A 19,388-nucleotide genomic window follows, 5' to 3' on the forward strand; every position below is an offset into this window, starting at 1 on the left:
TGAGATTTAATATAGATTGGGTTTCCTTCTAAAATGTCATTTATGTGTTTCATTCCTTTTTTACTTGCAAGATAATGTGTTATTAACTTATTTGTAAAAAAATTACGTACATACACGTGTGTGTGCGTGCGCGCATGTGTTGGCCAATGTTTCCATCTTTTTTTTTTGGGGCGGGGGGTCACATTTCCAGTTGTCCCTGTTTCAGAAACTTCCATACATTTCCACATTTTGTGCAACTTGGGTTTTCTTTATTTAGTTTTGCTTTGAGTTCCCTTTATATTCCTTGACATAATTTGCATAGTTAAATTTGGTTGGGGTGAAGGAGATATTTCTCCTCGAGATATTTGATGAGATGCTCTCCCTCCTATAATTTATCTTTATTTTTCTTTTTGGCCCTTGGTTTCTCTGAGGATTTCATGGTGGGTTTAGAGAGGAGACTCTCGTATGCCTAGGTTGTCTAGTGGTTAGAATGTAGTCTCATCGTTTCCACCTTTTGGAGCAGATTTGAAGGTTGTACATTTGCTGATATGGATTTGATGTAATCTAACTCTGGGGCTAAAAGAGAGTGATATCTAGATTCAGTGCCATATTTGTAATTGCTACGCTCATTGATAAGATTTCCTCTATCCTTTGTTTTCGCTGGTCATTATCTTGCTTATCTATCATTGGGGGAATGCATGTTGGATTTTGAACTCTCTCCATCGACATACCCTAATTTTCTTGTGCCTCAATTTTCCCGTGCTTTGCATCTACTTCTTGTTCCTCTTTGCACATTTAGTCATGTTTTTTTCCTTCACTGAGTATTTGGATTGGAGTAGAGATGGGTTGCAATTGGCTTTGGTTTGCGGGGTAGACGACATAATAGCTTGTTTATTTTTTGCTTGGCTACCATTGGCTTGCTACGGGACTTAAGTTGGTATGATTGGGCATTTATTCTATTTTTTCTTGCTATAAACAGTGGTGAAGCCTTTTGCATCTTCCCTTGACTTTAGTTTGGTTTTGAGATTGCTAGTTGATGGGACAATTCGAGGACATGTTCTATTTCATCTCTTGCTATGAATAGTGGTGAAATAGCATAATATGTTTTTTTGGCATAATATATCAGCATTTGTTTTATTTTGCTGTTGTAATTAGTATCTAAATATGTCTACCTTTTTGAGAATGTTGGCAGGTTTTCCTGGAAAAAGGATGATCTGAGAAATGGAAAAAACAAAAGCATCAAGCAGTTCATTGGAGGTGAGTGTTCATAATTGCCTTTTTGGGCAAGGAAAAGAATGCTTTTCAGTTATACTTCAGTTGATTTCACTGACTGAATGAAAGAGATTAACAGTGGGCCCTTTAGTCTTGTTATAAGTTACCAGGAAAAGGAAACAGATATGGATTCGGATTTGGATCTGGATACGGATCCACCAGAATTTTGAAAAAGTCAGGATTCGGATTTGGATCTGGATACGGATCCACCAGAATTTTGAAAAGTCAGGATCTGGATATGGTGGGGAAACTCCACACCAAAAATACAATAATATATATATATATATATATATATTTTTTTTTTTTAAATTTAAAGAAATATATTTGAAGTTAAAAATCCAAACCATTCATAAATCACAACATTGGAATTGAAATTGTTAGATAATTTTAATTTATAAATCTGAAGACTGAAATCATGATACATCATGCTTTATACAAAATGTATAACTGTAAATACAAAATTGAGTGTCTCATCAATGATCACTCTATTGATATGATGATGTAGAGTAGGTCTAACTACATGTCCAAAAATGGTTCTACATGCTGATCATTTGAATATTTCAACTCTACATCGTGATCAACCTGTCATCTTACTTGAAATTTGCCTTATATTTCCCTAATAGTTACAATAGTAACTGAATATGGTACTCTGTTTGAGAACATATTATAGTCTAATGTATGATACTGTTCTAAGAGGACTCTTCAACCTAGAATTGGCTGGGATTGATCTAATTAAATTATTAATGACACAACCATTCTTTGTACATGATATATTATTATCTATGTATTGTCTCAAAGCTTTCATGTTAGCATTATCATAAATTGAAAATTAAAATTTTGATGTGTTAGACCTTTCCTGCTAGCATTATCATGTGCTACATAGTGTACAGTTAATTAATAACTTGTACAAATATACAGCCTACAGATTACTAATAAGTATTCTAACTAAGAAATCTAAATAGAATATTTGCTTTTCAGGGTTTCAAACAAGTGGCAAATATCGTTGAAAAACTAAAAAACAAACCGAAAACTCTAATGTTATTTGCTTGGGGTCCAGTGTGAGGGCTAGCTGGCAAAAGATCTGTTTCAGTGGCATGGGATCTGTTTACGTGGCGTATCCTGTAGAAATTCCTTAAAATTCTGCAACTGTTATAATGAACAATCTGAACATTAGTTTTTTTTTTTTTTTTTGTCAGACAGAATTTCTCTACCATAGATAAGCAGCGAAAATGAAAGAATATGCAGAGATAAAGAACACAATCATACATCAAATTTTTCTTGGGAACCCAACTGGGAAAACCCACTTCTTTGCTTGAGATTTTATTGATAGAGTATTGAGCAATAGATCTCTTACAAAACAATCTTGTTTCGATAGACAACGCACTTGTTCTCCCTGCTTGACATAAGATTGAAACACCCTGCTTGAAGACCTGATCCTGCTCCCTAAATCCTTGCACAGCCTGAGCCCTATTTCCTAGCGCTGGAAATCCCTATTTCCTGATCCTGCTTCTATTCTATAGGGAATTCTCCCTATTTCCTAGTGCAAATCTTGGCAATAATTCCTCCCTTTCTCAATTGCGTGTAGGCTTCTCCTTATCACGCTCTCTAGCAAGAAGTCTCTCTCACACAAATTCGTGCTCACAATAATGATACAATAATGTGCCTTCGTCCTCCTTATAAGCAATTCGACCCATCTAAATTTGGCAAGTGTATTTTCAGAACTCCGACTTGTGATTGACTAGTTAACTGAGTATGACTGACTCTTGCAACTTGTCCTAGCCAGAAATAACCATTGAGACTTGTCACTTGTCCTTTTCCAAATCTAACTTGTACTAGGAGACAAACAAACTGAGGCTCCAACTATTCACATGAGTTAAACAGCTTCATGAACTCGTCCTAATTTTTAGAAGCTCATGCATGCTAAAGAAAGACTGCTTGTGGTTTTCTTGACTAAGACACAAGTCAAAGAAGACATTACTCACTACTATTTTCAACACTCCCTCTTAGCGAGAAAGGTATTCTGTACAACTCCCAACTTATCTCTAAAATGATCAAAACTGCTTGCCAATGCCTTGGTCAAGATATTTGCTATATGCTCCTTTGTCGGAATTGTACAGTAGCTTCACTATCCCGTTCTGCACAAAATCTCTGAGATGATGATACCTGATCTCGATATTCTTTGATCAATCATGAAACATTGGGTTTTCAAAGAGTTTGATGCAACTCTGATTATCACAGTGTATCATGCTAGGCTCCATCCTCTATTTGAAAAGTCCCACAAGTAACTTCCTCAACCAAATAGACTCATTTGCTGCGAAACTAGCAGCCATGTACTTGGTCTGTGCTGAATTGAGTGCAACTGATCTCTGCTTCCTGTTGTACCAGGTAACACCTGCTTACCCAATGCTGAAGATGCCACCTGAATTACTCTTCCTAGCAGTGGAGATCCTTGCCCAATCTTTATCTGTGAAGCCCTCAAGCCTCACATCATCAACTTTCTTGTACCATAATCCATAATCTGTTGTGCCTCTGAGATGCTTTGCAGCAACCCAATGAACTCTAGTCCGTTCCATCATGAATTGACTTAGCTGGTTGACTGCAAAACAAATATCAAGTCGTGTGTTGACCACATACATCAATGACCCGATGAGCTGCTTGTATACGGTAGCATCCACTCACTCTACTCTACTAGCATCCACCTTCCTCCAGTTTGTGACTAGAGTCATGGCCATGGGCCTGTAATCCTGCATATGAAATCTTCGAAGAATCTTTGTAGTGTACTTTCCTTGTCCCACGAAGATCTCACCATCACTCTGCCAAACCTCCAAGCCAAGGAAATAATGCATAAATCCCATATCCTTCATCTCAAACTCCCTTGCAAGGTCCTTCTTACAATCCTGGATCAAGCTGTTTGCTCCAGTCAATATAAGGTCATCAACATAGAGCACTAGAATGAGCGGAATCCCTCCAACCATGATGTAGTACAGTTTGGGATATGCCTCACTCTTAGTGAAGCTCAATCCTTGAAGGTAGCTGTCAATACGAGTGTACCACTCTCTCGGTCCTCAGAGCCTGCTTGAGCCCATAAATAGCTCTCTTCAGCTTGCACACATGTGTGTCTCTGCTGAACTGCTCAAACCCCTTTAGCTGCTCCATATAGATCTCCTGCTCAACCACTCCATTGAGGAATGTTGTCTTCACGTCCATCTGGTGGATCTTCCACCCCATTTGTGCTGTAAGTGCCAAAATAGTCCTGATGGATGAATACCGTGCTATTGGGGCAAAGGTCTCATCATATTCTATGCCCTCAATTTGTGAGAAGCCCTTGGCCATAAACCTGGACTTGTACTTCCCCACACTCCCATTAGCTCCATTCTTCACCTTGTACACCCATCGTGAGCCAATTACTGATTTTCCCTCAGGTCGTGGCACAATCTCCCAGACATCATTCTTTATGATGGAGGAAAAGTACTCCACTATGGCATCCTACCAAACCTGCGGAGAAGTTGCCTCCTTCCAAGAAGAAGGCTCAGTGTCCACCAACTCTGTCATTAATGCCATATATCTTGTGTATCTCTGTGGTTGCTTGCTCTGCTTGAAAATGGTGCTAGGTGCCTCAACATGGTGCTAGGCCTCCTGAATCAACCTGTCAGCCCACTTGGCTCTTTTCCTCCCCATGCTAGGAGTCTTTAGCTGACTAGTTTCCTGCTCTTGACTTGGTCTCTTCTCCTCATCATCCTGCTGTGCAGGCCTCTTTCCACCTAGTTGAGACTCAATCTGTGATCCTGGCTGAGACTTCTCCTTAGGAGCGAGTAGCTTATCCTCAGGTAGTCCAATCTTCTCATGCTCTAAGGAATCTCAAAGAGCCTTGTCCTCCTAGAACTTCACATCTCGCCTGAGAATGAGTCCTAGAAGATACGCCCTGTATGCCTGTGCTGTCTCAATGTATCCCACAAAAATACCCTTCTCTGCTGTGGGCTCCAACTTCTTCCTGCTATATTTGGACACATGGCAGTAAAATTTTGTGCCAAAGATATAAAAGTGTGAAACATTAGGCTTCTTGCCTGTGAAAGCCTCCTCTGGTGTAACTCGTCCAAGAACTCTATGTGGACTCCTGTTCTGTAGAAATAATGCGGTGTTGCATGCCTCTGCCCCCAAGAACATACGTAGTCCCTGATCATGCAACATAGCCTTGGCTACTCCGAAAATACTGCGTCCTTCCTCTTAGACACCCCATTCTACTGAGGGTTCTGAGGTGCTATCAATGCTCTCCTAATGCCCTACCTTGCACACAACTCCTTGAAGGCATTGGAGACATATTCTCCACCTTTTTCACTCCTCACTGCCTTGATGTTCTTCCCTGTCTGGTTTTCTACCAAGGCCTTAAACTCCAAGCACTTGTGTAAGACCTCATCTTTCTTCATCATTAAAGAGTATCCAGGTTTTACGAGAATGATAATCAATGAAAGTAACATAATACTTGTAACTCATAAGAGATGGAGAAGAGAAGGGCCCACATAAATCTGAATGCACTAGCTCCAAAATCCCTTTGGCTTTGTTGTCTCGACCCTGAAAGGAAGTCTTGGCATGCTTGCCAGGTGTGCACCCCTTGCACACATCATGTTGATCAAAACTGCATGCTTGTACTCTTGTGGCTATCTGCTGAAGAATCTTCAGCGCCCCATGATGCAAGTGTCCCTTGTACTTGTGCCAAATTTCTCCAACATCTCTACTCTGCTTACCACCTACCTTGCTGCTCAAGGCTGCATAAGTCTCTACCTGCATCTTGTACAAGTTCCTCACCCTCACACCTATTCGCTTCACTGATTTAGAAGCTAGGAGTTTGGGGTATGCCTTACCTCCACTGAAGATGACATCATATCCCTTGTCCTCAAGGGTTGCTAATGAAACCAGGTTCTTCTTCAGCCCTGGAACATAGAGAACATCTTTGAGATGGAGAGAGCTCCTAGACTCCCTCTCAAAGCTGACAATACCAACTCCCTTGGTTGCATACTTTCCATTATCACCTAACTCAATATGAACCTCCAAGTCCTCCTCCAGGCTCCAATTGGCTGAAATACTCCCTATTCTCGATCATATGGAAGGAGGCTCCGGAATCAATATGCCACGTGTTGCTCCATACTAAGCTTGCCATGCAAGCTATCAATGAGAAATCTTTCTCAAACTGATAAGCAAACCCTCAACTGATGTAACTGCATGTTTCTTGTTGGCCCTCTTATTCCGATTTGGACACTTAGTAGCATAGTTCCCAACTCATGGCAATGGAAGCACTTGATCTTACTTAGATCTTTCTTCTTCTTCTTGTCCTTCTGACTAGACTCAACCTTCCCTTTGCCTTTCCTTCCCTTGGCTTTGCCTGCAAGAGTAAAATTCTCCTTGTCATCTGTCTTTATTGAGCTACCTTCTTTGGCCCCTCTCCGGATCTCTTCCTGAATACAGCTAGTCGATAACCTTTCCAAACTGGGAAAATTCTCTCTCCCACTGACAACATCTTGGAAGCCATACCAAGACTCATGAAGTTCAAGTAAGGCAAAACTCACAAGGTCATGACCAAATACAGTGACACGCACACCACCTAGCTCATCTCGAACCTAAGTGAACTTCATAATGTATGTGACGATGGGCTCTCCTTTTTTCATCCAGATACTCCTTAGCTTTTCCTTAAGAGCAAACTTCCTGGTATCATTGGAACTCTGGTATAGATCTAAAATAATTTTGAACATCTCAAAAGCTATCTTCTTCTCATGGATATGAGGAACTGCATGATCTTTGACTCCTAGAATAATCCTTCTTGCCTTGATATCATTCTTATTATGTTGGGCCAATTGTTGGGATCTTGTAGTAGTGGAATTGCGTTCTTGACAAACTCTCTCACCCCATTATCCTCCAACACTATCGTTATCCTACCTTTCCAAGAGATGAAGTTTGATGCTTCCTCTAGATAGTGGTCTGCTCTGAGTCCTTGGTACGCCATCCTCCTTGTCCAAAGACTGCTCTTGACAAATCTGCTCTCTGTTGTTCACCAATCTGAACTCTGTGTGCTGGCCTTTATTCTGACCTTTGCTCTGATACTATGTAGGAATTCCTTGAAATTCTTCAACTGCTATAATGAACAATCTGAACACTAGTTTCTTTTCATCAAGACACAAAATTTCTCTACCATAGATAAGTAGCAGAAATAAAAAAATATGAAGAGGTAAAGAACACAATCACACAATAAATTTTTCCTAAGAACCCAAGTGGGAAAACCCACTTCTTTGCTTGAGATTTTATTGATAAGCGATTGAGCAATAGATCTCTTACAACACAATCTTGTTTCAATAGACAACACACTTGTTCTCCCTGCTTGACATAAGCTTGAAACACCCTACTTGAAGACTTGATCCTGCTCCCTAAATCCTTGCACAGTCTGAGCCCTATTTTCTAGTGCTGGAAATCCCTATTTCCTAGTGCAATACTAGCTCCTATTCTATAGGGAATTCGCCCTATTTCCTAGCACAAATCTTGGCAAGGGTTCCTCCCTTTCTCAATTGCGTGTAGGCTTCTCCTTGTCACGCTCTGTAGCAAGATGTCTCTCTCACACAAACTCGTGCTCACAGTAATGATACAATAATGTACCTTCGTCCTCCTTGACTAGTTGACTTAGTCTAACTGACTCAAGTAACTCATCCTAGCGACTGTCTAACTGACTCAAGTAACTCATCCTAGCAACAAATAACCATTGAGATTTGTCCCTTGTCCTTTTCCAAAACTAACTTGCACTAGGAGACAAACAAACTGAGCCTCCAACTATTCGCATGAGTTAAACTGCTTCATGAACTCGTCCTAATTTTTAGGAACTCATGCGTGCTAAAGAAAGACTGTTTGTGGTCTCTTATCTAAGGCACAAGTCAAAGAAGACCTTACTTGCTACTATTTTCATCATGTGGATCTGGGTGGATCAGTATCTCTATCCATATCCAAAATGCGGATCTGCTGATCTAGCATCAAGACCCCGTGGATCCAGTAATACAGGTCTTGTTCAAGGATCCCATATGGTTTTAACAAGCCTTGAATGACCTTAACATGACAAGTCTTCCAGATCTCAAAGAATATTCTGAGGGCATGAGCTATCCTTTGAATATAGCTGTGAAAAGTAGGTTTCTAACAGGTTTGTAATAGAATGGACCTCCGTAGTTGTAGTAGAAAGTAGAAACGTGCCTTCTCTTTTCAGCAATTACTGTGGGAAGGAGTAGAAGACTGAGTTTGGAAGTTGGACATATGAGGAAGAATATTATATTGACAGATTTCAACACTCATGGTAGTAGTGTAAACCACGAGGAAAAACTATTATTAGGTCAAATTTGAGTTTTAAAGGTTTCACGGTGTTGTCAGGAAGTGATCCTTTCCAAAATTATCCCAGGAGTGAAGTAGTGTCAGGAAGGTTTGTATATTTACACATATATGTTTGTGCACTCCCAAGAGCAGTGCTGGGAGTGATCACGGGAGTACACCCTGGAGTGCTTGAAAGTGCATTTGAATAGGTGAGGAGTACACTCCTGAATTTACTCCCACAGTGCTCCCACCCTGAGCATGATTGCAGAGGAGTGGGAGGCCATTTATCTTTTCAATGCAGCAGTGGTTCCACATTTGTGGCATGGCGAAATTTCAGTTCAGTTCAAGTAAAATAAAAATTAGTTGTACTATGTACGATCAACACATACGTGAACTGACAAATACATTTGAGAGTATAGAATTAACTGGTAGAAACATAGCTTACTAACATACGCAGAATATTCATATGAGCACTATACAAACTGTATCATCATGATGCAATGAGCATGTCAATGCTTTGTTAAGGTGGAGCGGCAACTGTAGAGATCTCTGGAATGCTTTGATACCATGTCAAAATTTTGAGAATAGGGAAATTAATGCAAATTTCACCTTAACCTTGAGGTTTCCTGGATATATTTACTGTTAACTCTCAGCCGTACGACTGAATTTGAAATAGAGAAATGCAGCAACAATATTTCAGTTCTCTTCAACCCAATTTCACAAGGTAGTCCTAGAAAATAAATATTATTTAAGTGTATTTCAGTACCACAAAGCTACAGCACTTAGGGCACATTTTTTAAGCATATAACAGATCTGGAATGTCATTTTACGACAGATTATAACAGCAGTAAATCTGTCCTCTTATCTTCTATATATATGTTAAATCACTTAACCAAGTCAATGGAATGTTAGGTCAAATCAGTGTGAACAACCAGTTCTAGAATCTTCCCAATCTAGAAGATAACATAAGCTGAAATTCAAATATTGAAGTATGTATTATTTAGATAGCTGGAACACTTTATATACATACTGAAGTACATGTACATATCAACAGCTCATCACACATTGGTAGAAGTCAAGCTAACCAAACCCTTGGTGAGAAAACCATAAGAAAACCCTAGCCACCAACTCCTCCTAGCTAGGAATCATTCCTAACCACAATTGCTTACTCCATCAAAGATCCTCAGTGAGCTGGCATCAACAGTGGCATGTTCTCCTTGGCACGCATACTTGCATCCTACAAGTGTACAAGGACGTCTCCTCTCTCCCCAACAAGCACACCAAGTAGCACTAGGGTTTTCAGGTGCCACTGTAACAAACATAATAATAATAATAATAATAAACAATATATATGAAATGGTGTAAAGGTGTGCCTTATCCACAAAGACACGACTCTTCATATGAAAGGGAACCCCGCCTAGTATTTAAAATGGGGCCCCTCATTTGTAACATCATCATTCTATCATTCTATCAATTATATATCTATCAAGACATTTATTACAAATATATTTCTTCTTTAATATCAAACAAAATACTATTTGTTTACGACATTGGTATCGGAGACACGTTTTATGATCCCCTGGTCATAGCCACGTGAGGCTACCATTATATTCTTAGGTCCTAAATCATGGAAACATATTTCAAAGAATTAGTGGAATACCATAAAACTCAAATAAAATTGTTACATAAAACACATTGTATTAGGAACTATTTGTTGAGAAATCTAGGGCAACTAGATTAGGTGATTTCTCTTACTTTGATAATTGCTTATGATGTATTTTTACTTAACTTAATTAGCTTCTTCTTTCTCTGAATTATATTTAGTGATCTTATCATCAAACAACTACGAAATCATAAAGAACAATGAGACAAGAGGACACAAGATGTAGGCGATCAGCTAGGGCCAAAACCTCTCCTCTTGAGAGGAAAAACCCAAGAATTCTTCTCTTATAGAATCTTTAAATGACGAATTCTAAGAACTAAGACCCCTGCAAGATCAAGTCAACCTTTCTCCTTGATGAGCTTTCTTTCCAACAATTTCGACTCTAGCAACTTCTTTAGCAACTTCGACGCCAACAGTTTCTTCTGCAACTCCTACCCAACAATTTCTTCTGCAACTTTGACCCAATAGTTCCTTCTGCAACTTCGCCCCAGTAGTTTCTTCTGCAACTTCGCCCCAGCAACTATCCAACACTTTCGACTCTAGCAACTTCGACCCCAATAGTTTCTTCTGCAACTTCTACCCAACATATTCTTCTGCAACTTTGACCCAACACTTTCTTTTGCAACTTTGACCCAATAGTTTCTTCTGCAACTTCGCCCCAACAACTTTCTAGCGCTTTGACTTGCCCAACAACTTTCCAGCACTTCAACTTGACCAACAATTTTAGAAACCCTAACACAAGAAAGAGAGAAACCCAAGAACTTCGATCTTGCTTTTCTTCTTCTTTTTCGTTCTTTTCTAGCTTCTTTCTTGAGGAGATAGAACTTGCTTGTTGTGTGTCCAAATGAGGTCGAGTTCCTTCTTATTTATAGGCTTTCTAGGGGTACAAATTGCTTCCTTGAGGCCGATTTGGTCTTTCATGTAGGCCGACTTGCTTGAGGCACCATGACAAGGTCTTAGAGGGTCTTTGAATCTAATTTGACTCAAATAATTTTTTTCTTTACAATATGTAACATGCCCAGAAGGGTCTTTCATACATGACAATGACTCTTATGAGTTGTTGACTCAAAGACAATCCCTAGAAGCACTCAATGGGGGCTTGGCCTAAAAATAAATTTCCCTTGAGGATGAAACCTGTTGACCATGCCGCCTACACCTACCTACAAGTTAATGAGAAAAGTATTCAACCCCACAAGGTGTGGTTGGTGGCAAGAAACTCAGAGAAGGGGCTATCACACTAATCCTGACTCTCTCTGTTTGAACCTATCTCCTAGGTTAGCTAAGGGGGGCAGTTCCAAATGAAAAATTAAGTTAAAAGATGTGAGTTTTTAGGAGTGTTATAGTGAAAATGGATTAATTTTAAGGATTTATGAACAAATATGAAGTGAACAACTTGAAATAATAATGCCAATTATTAATATGGAAAAAAACATAAAACCAGTGCCTTATAAGGAATTTGCTCAACAATTTAAAGATATATTTGCTCAAAGTAAAATGCAATGCTCTCAAAAGAGAAAGCAAAGTAACCCTAAAATGTAAACAAAAATTGTTAGCACAAGATATGTAAGATACAAAATGTTTTTGAGATAATACTCTTTATAAATCAAAACATGTGAAACATATCTTGCCAAAACCCAAAAATTAGTAATTAACTTGGAAATGTAAAAGAAAGGAAGTGCTAAACCAAGACATCAATATGCAATTAGACTTGAAGCATGAAAATAAAGCACTTGTTTCAAAGGATTACAATACTTGCTTTTGGAATAGACTTTACATATGAAAACTCAAACCATCAAAAGACAAGTAAAGTAAATGTAATGAAAAGTGCTCTTAGTTAATTTTATTAATTATCTCTACAACAAGATTACAATTTAACTTTTCAATTCTCAGACCTCACCCTCGCCCAAAGATATGGATCTCACAGTGAGGAGTCAATAGAGGAGTAAAGGATCTTTAAAATGTCTACTTCAATCAACTTATGTTGGAGGTAAAATTTTAATGAGGCTCGGGGCCTTCCTATGCTAAAATTGCTAGATGAAATTCATGTAAGTTTTTCCCCAAAATAAAATAATGCTACATGCAAATGCTTCAAAGAGATTGATTTGCAACGCTTGAAAATGAAATAGTGTTCAACATAAGTTAGAATTATAATTTCAATTGGAGGAATAAAATTAGCTTACTAGTGTTGCATGTGTCTCATCAATGGATTAAAATGATATAAGGAATTTGCTTGAAAGTAAAATGTGTTTTAAATAGACAATGACAATAAATTGCTCCAATATTCAAGATAACAATGTAGCATAAAAATGAAGCATGTATTCAAGTGCTCATGAAACAATTTACCAAGGTAAATGGAAACGAATCAAAGTTTGTTAAGAATATAAAATGCTTGCATGTAAAGGATGAATTGCCCAAAGTATAAGCTTGTAACTTCAAGCAAAAATGAGATAGAGAATGCAAAGCTCAAATGAAATTGTAACAAACTTTAACTTAATGAAATGTGATAGTGAGGTTGTGTTAATTCCCAATTAAAGCATGCATGTAAGTGAATACAGTATGAAAGCTTAAACCATGCAAATGTCAATCCACCCAAGCGAAGCCTCCCTCTAAATGGGGAGATAGGATACCATGGGAGAAATCCCAAGCTCCCACAAGCAAATTAGATCTTTTATTAATATTACAATGAGAAGAGGGCTCTTCAAAGTCCTCAACTAAATTTCAACAAGAGTCCTCACAATAATTGCTTGAAACTTGGACACTAGACCTCCTTTCTTGAGAAAGTAGTGACAAAATCTCACAACTTATGCAAGGGAAACAATGTGTGAGTTTCCTCCAAATGCCCATGACTTAGAGAGGAAAATGGGCAGCCCTTTAGTGAAATTGACTTGGCCAAAATATGTCTCAAAAGGGCTCACGACATCCTTGGAAATTGTTGGGAGCGGGATCCCCCAAAGGTGGCTTTGGGGTTAAAAGCCCATGTTTAAGTCAATTTTTGTAATATTATTGTAAAGACTCCACATTTTGTGGTCGCGGAGTGTGAAGGTGTTATGTGTCATAAAGGGTAGTCCGCCCTTAGTTTTGTAAAGTAAAGTCGGCGGTAAGAGATCTACCCATGGTCCGCGGACCATGCGATTGTATAAAAAGAGCTAAGCTCTAAGTAGTTTAGGAAAGACAACATGTAAGAGAGTCATATCCTTAGAGCAAGAAATCTAAGTCTTGGGTTGTAGCGTAGGTAGAGGCTCTGTAGCTGAGTGCGCAAAGGCCTGGGGTAGAATTCCGCAGCTGAGTGCGCGGACCCTTGCAGTTGTGTGCGCAGGGTGAACAGAGTCTGTAACACTTGGAAGATATTAATAATAGGAGTTATTCTGCAATTTTTATGTATTTATTCTGTTGATGGAGTTGGATATTTTGTGTATGAATTTCCTTTGTTATGCTTCTATGATGCACGAATGAATGCAGTTACATTGAATAAATAAACGCAATTACGACTATTTGATTATGCGGTGATAACTTTAAGTATTCGACAAAATAAGCAAATCACTTAGGGTAATTGAGGAATCTGCACGGCGCACTGCCATAGCAGTGCGAAAGTACCTGAGCCCTAGGTTAGGGCTGCGCGAAGATCGATTGTATACTTTCGTGAAGCTATTGAAAGCCGAAATAGAGGATTTGTCTTACAAGCCCTATAGCAAGATCACTTGCTCGAAGGCATGGATAGAAGAAATCAAACAACATCACAACCATCTCACGGTGCGGAAACTTGGTTCTAGCATCCCCCCATACTGCTTCGGGTGAGACTTTGGTCCATGTTCTGCGGGTTGATGCCGAAAAGGCCAGTAGTGTAGGGATTTGTTTGGCTAATTAACGTTGAACTTGGGTTAGGCCCTCTCAAGTCGATAAATGGTTCTGTTGCCGGGACCAGAACCTGCACAAGAGATGTGTGATGTCGTATCGCTGGAATCCAACTAAGAAGGAGATTGGAGATTGGTTGGATAGAAAAATCCACGAATTCACGGCACAAGAGAACAGAAACCCGCGATTGACAAAAGAACAGTGGTTGGACAGATACCTATATATAGTGATCCACGAGATCTTTTTCTGCTCCTTCCCTATCGAGCTATACTAGTGGATTGCGAAGCTAGCAGATAGCCAAGGAAGGTTGAAACTTGACGGTCCTATTGTGTGGACACCGGAGCTAGTACGAAGGTTGAAAGCATCGGAAGATAAGATTGCTTGCGCTGTCGATCATTGGCTCGATCGCGTCATAGGAGGAATTGTGATTGAATTCGCGGTCGACACCTCAGTCAGCTATAGCGAGGCGGAGCGACGCTTTTTCAAAGGACCGCGAGGTAAGAAGTAAAATCTTTGAATACTTGGATTAAAATGTTGTTGTGCGAAAAACGGATTATGGAGCTACCTTGATGTTCGGGACTACACGAAGCGAAAAAACTTATAGGAACGAAGGAAAAAAGGGTCCAAAGTATAGCCCTTCGATTTCACCTCCGCAAAGTGACGAAGAAGGGATAGCGAAGGTTTCTCGGTGAAGTGCTATTCAGTTAATAAGACAAGGATTCCCGCGAATACCACCTCCGCCCACACCACCCACAACTTCACCACTCTCATCTCCAACTTCGCCCGTACCACCTCCACATCCACTGCGGTTCAGTATGGCAAATACAGTGAAGTTGCTTTTGTTCAAAGGCTTGGGAAATGAGGACCCGAACCAATTTTGGTTCGTTGTGAGGGCTGTATGGGAAGCTCAAGGTGTTACAAATGATCATATAAAGAAGGCAACATTGGTTAGTGCGCTGCAAGATCGCATGCTAACCTGGTATGTTAATTACTCTAATGATAACTTGAATGCTCGAGTAGCAGACATTCAGGCAGCACTAAACAGGGATTTAGTAGGCCTAAATATGAGGCACAATCGATTGTGGATTCAAAGAGATTGCGATGCAACCAGGCGAGATGCCTTGGGAACTAGATCAGAGGCTGAAATGTACAATCCGCGAAGCCAACATGAATTTGATAGATGGACAACATCGTGAGTGGTTTGTGGCTTCGCTACTACCACACTTAAGGAGTGCGCTATCACAACAGAAGATAACAACTCAGGCAGAGGCCTTGGAGATTGCCATGAGACTACATGAGACTCTGATGCAAGATCCTAATATAGGAGTTCAGCAGATCCATGCACAACTGAAGAATCTGTGCCTTGAAATGCAAAGTCTGAAGCAAGACAGAACGGTTCGACTAGAGGTACGCAAGGAGGTATGGTGCTTGAAATGCAAGAGTTAGGGTCATGACAAAGACCATTGCCCGGTCTTTGCAAATTATATTGCAGGAGGAGGACCGATGCCTTTAAGGCCAAAAGCTCAAGCAGGACCTAGCGTGGAGCCTGCATTATGGTGCACTATCTGTTAGGTAGCCGGAAAACATGCCACTTGCTACAAAAGTATGTACAAGCATCACAACAACTATTCTACAACTTTTGTAGGTCGGTAGGGCATGATGAGCATACTTACTGGAGCTATGAATTGATGATGGATAGAACTCCCGCCTTTAGGGTTCAGGCCGAAACGCGACCCCTTGACTAGAATGCAGGGATGGTGCAGACAGGATTTCAGGGGCACGGACAAGGCTGAGGTGGAGGAGGACTTGGTAGAGGTTGAGGACAATTGATTTGCTATAATTGCGGAGGGCCAGGACACTATGCCTGCGTTGCACTAATCAAACACGTCCGTTGTGCAAGTATTGCACATGGTTTGATCATGAAATGAAAGACTGTCCTACGCTGATAGCTAGGATACATGACAAAGGGGCGCTACCACCTCCGCTGACTCAGAACCTGCAGATGATGAGGTTTGAGCCACGCGAGGAAGATCCAAACGTAAATATAGTGCTCAGAAGTGGAATCGCGACAGGAGATGACAAGGGGAAACAACCAGAAGACAGTACATGGGTTCGCAAAGCCCCGACAAAGGAGGCTGAGTTCGATTTGGAGCGCGCTCGTGAAGCCTTCATGGAAGCTAAGAAGAGCTTCGCTGAGGCCTCCACCTCAGGAAGCAAGGATAAGCCTGAGCAGGAGATGGACCCCTCTATGCTCACAACTTTCCTGGAAACTTGTATGAAGTTACTGCACGACAATAAGGCTATGAAAGGGTTACAAGAACTCATCAATAGATGCGCTGGAACCGCGCCAGGTGAGCCGCATGTAGTACGAAAGATTGGCAAGCATAAAACAAGGATGGGACGAGAGATGAGACTGACCGTATTGATAGGAGAATATGAAATGGATCAGGTCATTTTGGATCCGAGGTTAGATGTGAATGTCCTACCAAAACAGACTTGGGAGCGAATGGGGAGACCTGTGCTGCAATGGTCTCCGATTCAGCTAAGGATGGCGAATCAATAGAAAATCATCCCCATGGGGCGGCTGCAGGGGGTGACCGTGGATATTGAGGGAGCGAGCGTGCTGGCTGATTTTGAAGTAATAGAGATAGTGGATGACAACAATCCCTATCCTGCGCTCTTGAGAATTGACTGGGCTACTGATATGAACGGGGTAATCAATTTGAAGAAGTGAAAGATGATCTTTGAGAAGAAATTGCTGCGCGTATTAATACCCCTCGATCCTGCTAAAGGATCGCGCTATACTGAACCTGTCCGTGATTATGAAAGTGATGACGACCTGGACTGTATCTATAAAATAACAGTGCGAGACCAAGATTGGGTGAATCCCACCGCGGACGGACGGATTACATGGGATCGCGAGAGTTCTTGCACTTCGGACTCCGACGAAGAAATAGAACGCTGGCAAAATCAGTTACATGAAGTAACAACGCTGAATTGCAACATGATGACCCGGTCACTACACTGTGTCGTCAGAGGTAAGAAATCTACCTATTTATGATGGTCTGAATGAGGTAGATATCTTTTTGGATGCATTTGAAAGGGAGGTACCAGAAAAGCAGCGCTTCCAGGCCTTGGACTGGGCACTGCACGCTATGCCCGCAAGATGGTGGGGTACGCACAAGGGAAGCTTTGATGATTGGCGCGAATATAGGAGAATCATGAGAACACGATTTGGGAAGCCTAAGATGCGACTGACAGACAAGTATGATGGACATAACGATCTGCGTGCGCATATGGCCAAATGGACCCAGGCTTATGGAGAAAAGCCCCAACCTGAGTGGGTGCACCTGTTCTATCATACTCTGGATGTTATCCCAATGAATTGGTATATAGAAACAGAGCTCTGCCATGGGACAGACGAATGGGATATCCTGCGCGAAGGATTCATGATAACATTCAGTTTTGAGGATGGGTTTGACAATATTGATGAGGCGCTACAAGAAGTATAAGCAACAATCTTTAGGATACTGCAGGATCCTTTAGACTTGATTCAACCTGAATGGGCTACTCAGCTGAGTCGTGCGCTAGAATGTTATAATGTAACTGCTAAAGAAGAGGACGAGGATCCGCAAAAGATTAACATTCTAGAAACAGAAGGCCACCGCGAGGTTCAAGGACCGCAGATTGAGAACCCTGATATAACCGCGCCGTTGAAAACGAAACAAGTGAACATTGGTACGGAGGCAGAACCCAAATTCGCGAAGATTGGAGACTACTGGGACGACATGACGGTGGATAAGGTCGCTGAATTGCTCTGCGAATACCAGGACTTATTCCCTACCAAGTTTACGGATTTGAAAGGAATAATCGGGGACCTAGGAATGATGAAGATCACGTTAAAACCTGACGCGAAGCCAGTTAAGCAAAGGCCTTATCGTCTCAATCCGAAATATAAGGAGAAGGTCCGCTTAGAGCTAGACAAGATGCTTGCGGCAGGCATCATTGAGCCTGTGGAAGAATCTGATTGGGTAAGCCCAATGGTGGTGCAAGAGAAGAAGCAGAAGGATGAGATAAGGATATGTGTGGATCTTAGAAAACTGAATGACGCTTGTGTGCATGATCCTTTCTTGACTCCGTTCACTGATGAAGTGTTCGACAACGTAGGCGGCCAGGAAGCATATTCCTTCATTGACGGGTTCTCTGAGTACCACCAAATCAAAATTGCACCGGAGGATAGGAGCAAGACAACCTTCGCAACTGAGTGGGGTTGTTTTCAGTACACTGTAATGCTGTTTGGATTGAAGAATGTGCCTGCAATCTTTTCGCACGTGGTTGTTGCGACATTCAAGGAATTTATTCATAAGTTCCTGGAGGTATATTTTGATGACTGGACTGTGTTTGGGTTGGTTAAGCGCCATGTAGCAAGCTTGCGCCTGATGCTGGATACCTATCAAAGATACCAGATCGCGCTCAATCTCAAGAAGTGTTTGTTTTGCGTTCCTTTTGGGAACCTATTGGGGCATGTGGTTTGCAGACAAGGACTGATGGTAGACCCCACGAAGATCGCGGTGATACTGAACTTGGAAGCGCCGAGGAGTGTGAAACAGTTGCGCGCTACTCTAGGACATACGGGATATTACAGAAAGTTTATCAAAAGCTATGCCTAGATGAATGTGCCTATGGAAAAATTGTTGAAGGATGTCACGTTTTGCTGGAACGATGACTGTAAGAAGAGCTTGGATATATTGAAAGAAAAGATGGTTACCGTGCCGATTCTAGTCTTCCCGGACTGGAAGAAAGAGTTTCATGTACATGTCGACACGTCATGTATAGTGCTGGGAGCAGTACTAACACAGGCTGGCGGAGAAGGCTTGGACCATCCTATCGCATTTGCAAGCCATATATTATCTAAAGTAGAGAAGAACTATTCTACCATTGAGCGCGAGGGGCTAGCTATGGTGTATGCGCTCCAGAAGTATAGGCACTACTTGATAGGAGGCCATTTCAAGATGTATATGAATCACTTCGCGCTGAAGTACTTGGTCAATAAGCCTGTGTTGGGGGGGCGAATCTGCAGATGGCTCTTATTGTTCCAAAAGTACAATTTTGAAGTTGTTGTGAAGCTGGACGATTCAACGCAGGACCAGACCATTTGTCGCGCATCGAAACAGGGGAGGAACCTACTAACTTGGAAGAAGGATTGTTTGACGCACAACTATTTGCAGTGCGTGTTGCGAATGGTCATTTTGAGGATATAATACACTTCCTAACAACAAGCACTGCA

At 41.1% G+C, this 19,388-nt stretch overlaps 1 protein-coding gene across 4 annotated transcripts in view; it reads left to right on the top strand.

Moving 5' to 3' along the window:
- The window catches only part of LOC149180179 (DNA double-strand break repair protein), a 141,436-nt gene that overhangs the window by 47,213 nt on the left and 74,835 nt on the right, over positions 1 to 19,388 (top strand). For all 4 annotated transcript variants that reach the window (XM_089415935.1, XM_089415938.1, XM_089415937.1 and 1 more), the window contains exon 2: positions 1,172 to 1,236. In XM_089415935.1, coding sequence (XP_089272061.1) covers positions 1,201 to 1,236 — 36 coding nt within the window. In that variant the 5' untranslated portion in view covers positions 1,172 to 1,200. The remainder of the gene's footprint in view (positions 1 to 1,171; positions 1,237 to 19,388) is intronic.

This window comes from Pinus tabuliformis, chromosome 3_2 (genome assembly GCF_031772625.1).
Source record: "Pinus tabuliformis cultivar Carrire ecotype Pingquan chromosome 3_2, CPIR1, whole genome shotgun sequence".
NCBI classification, from domain to species: domain Eukaryota; kingdom Viridiplantae; phylum Streptophyta; class Pinopsida; order Pinales; family Pinaceae; genus Pinus; species Pinus tabuliformis.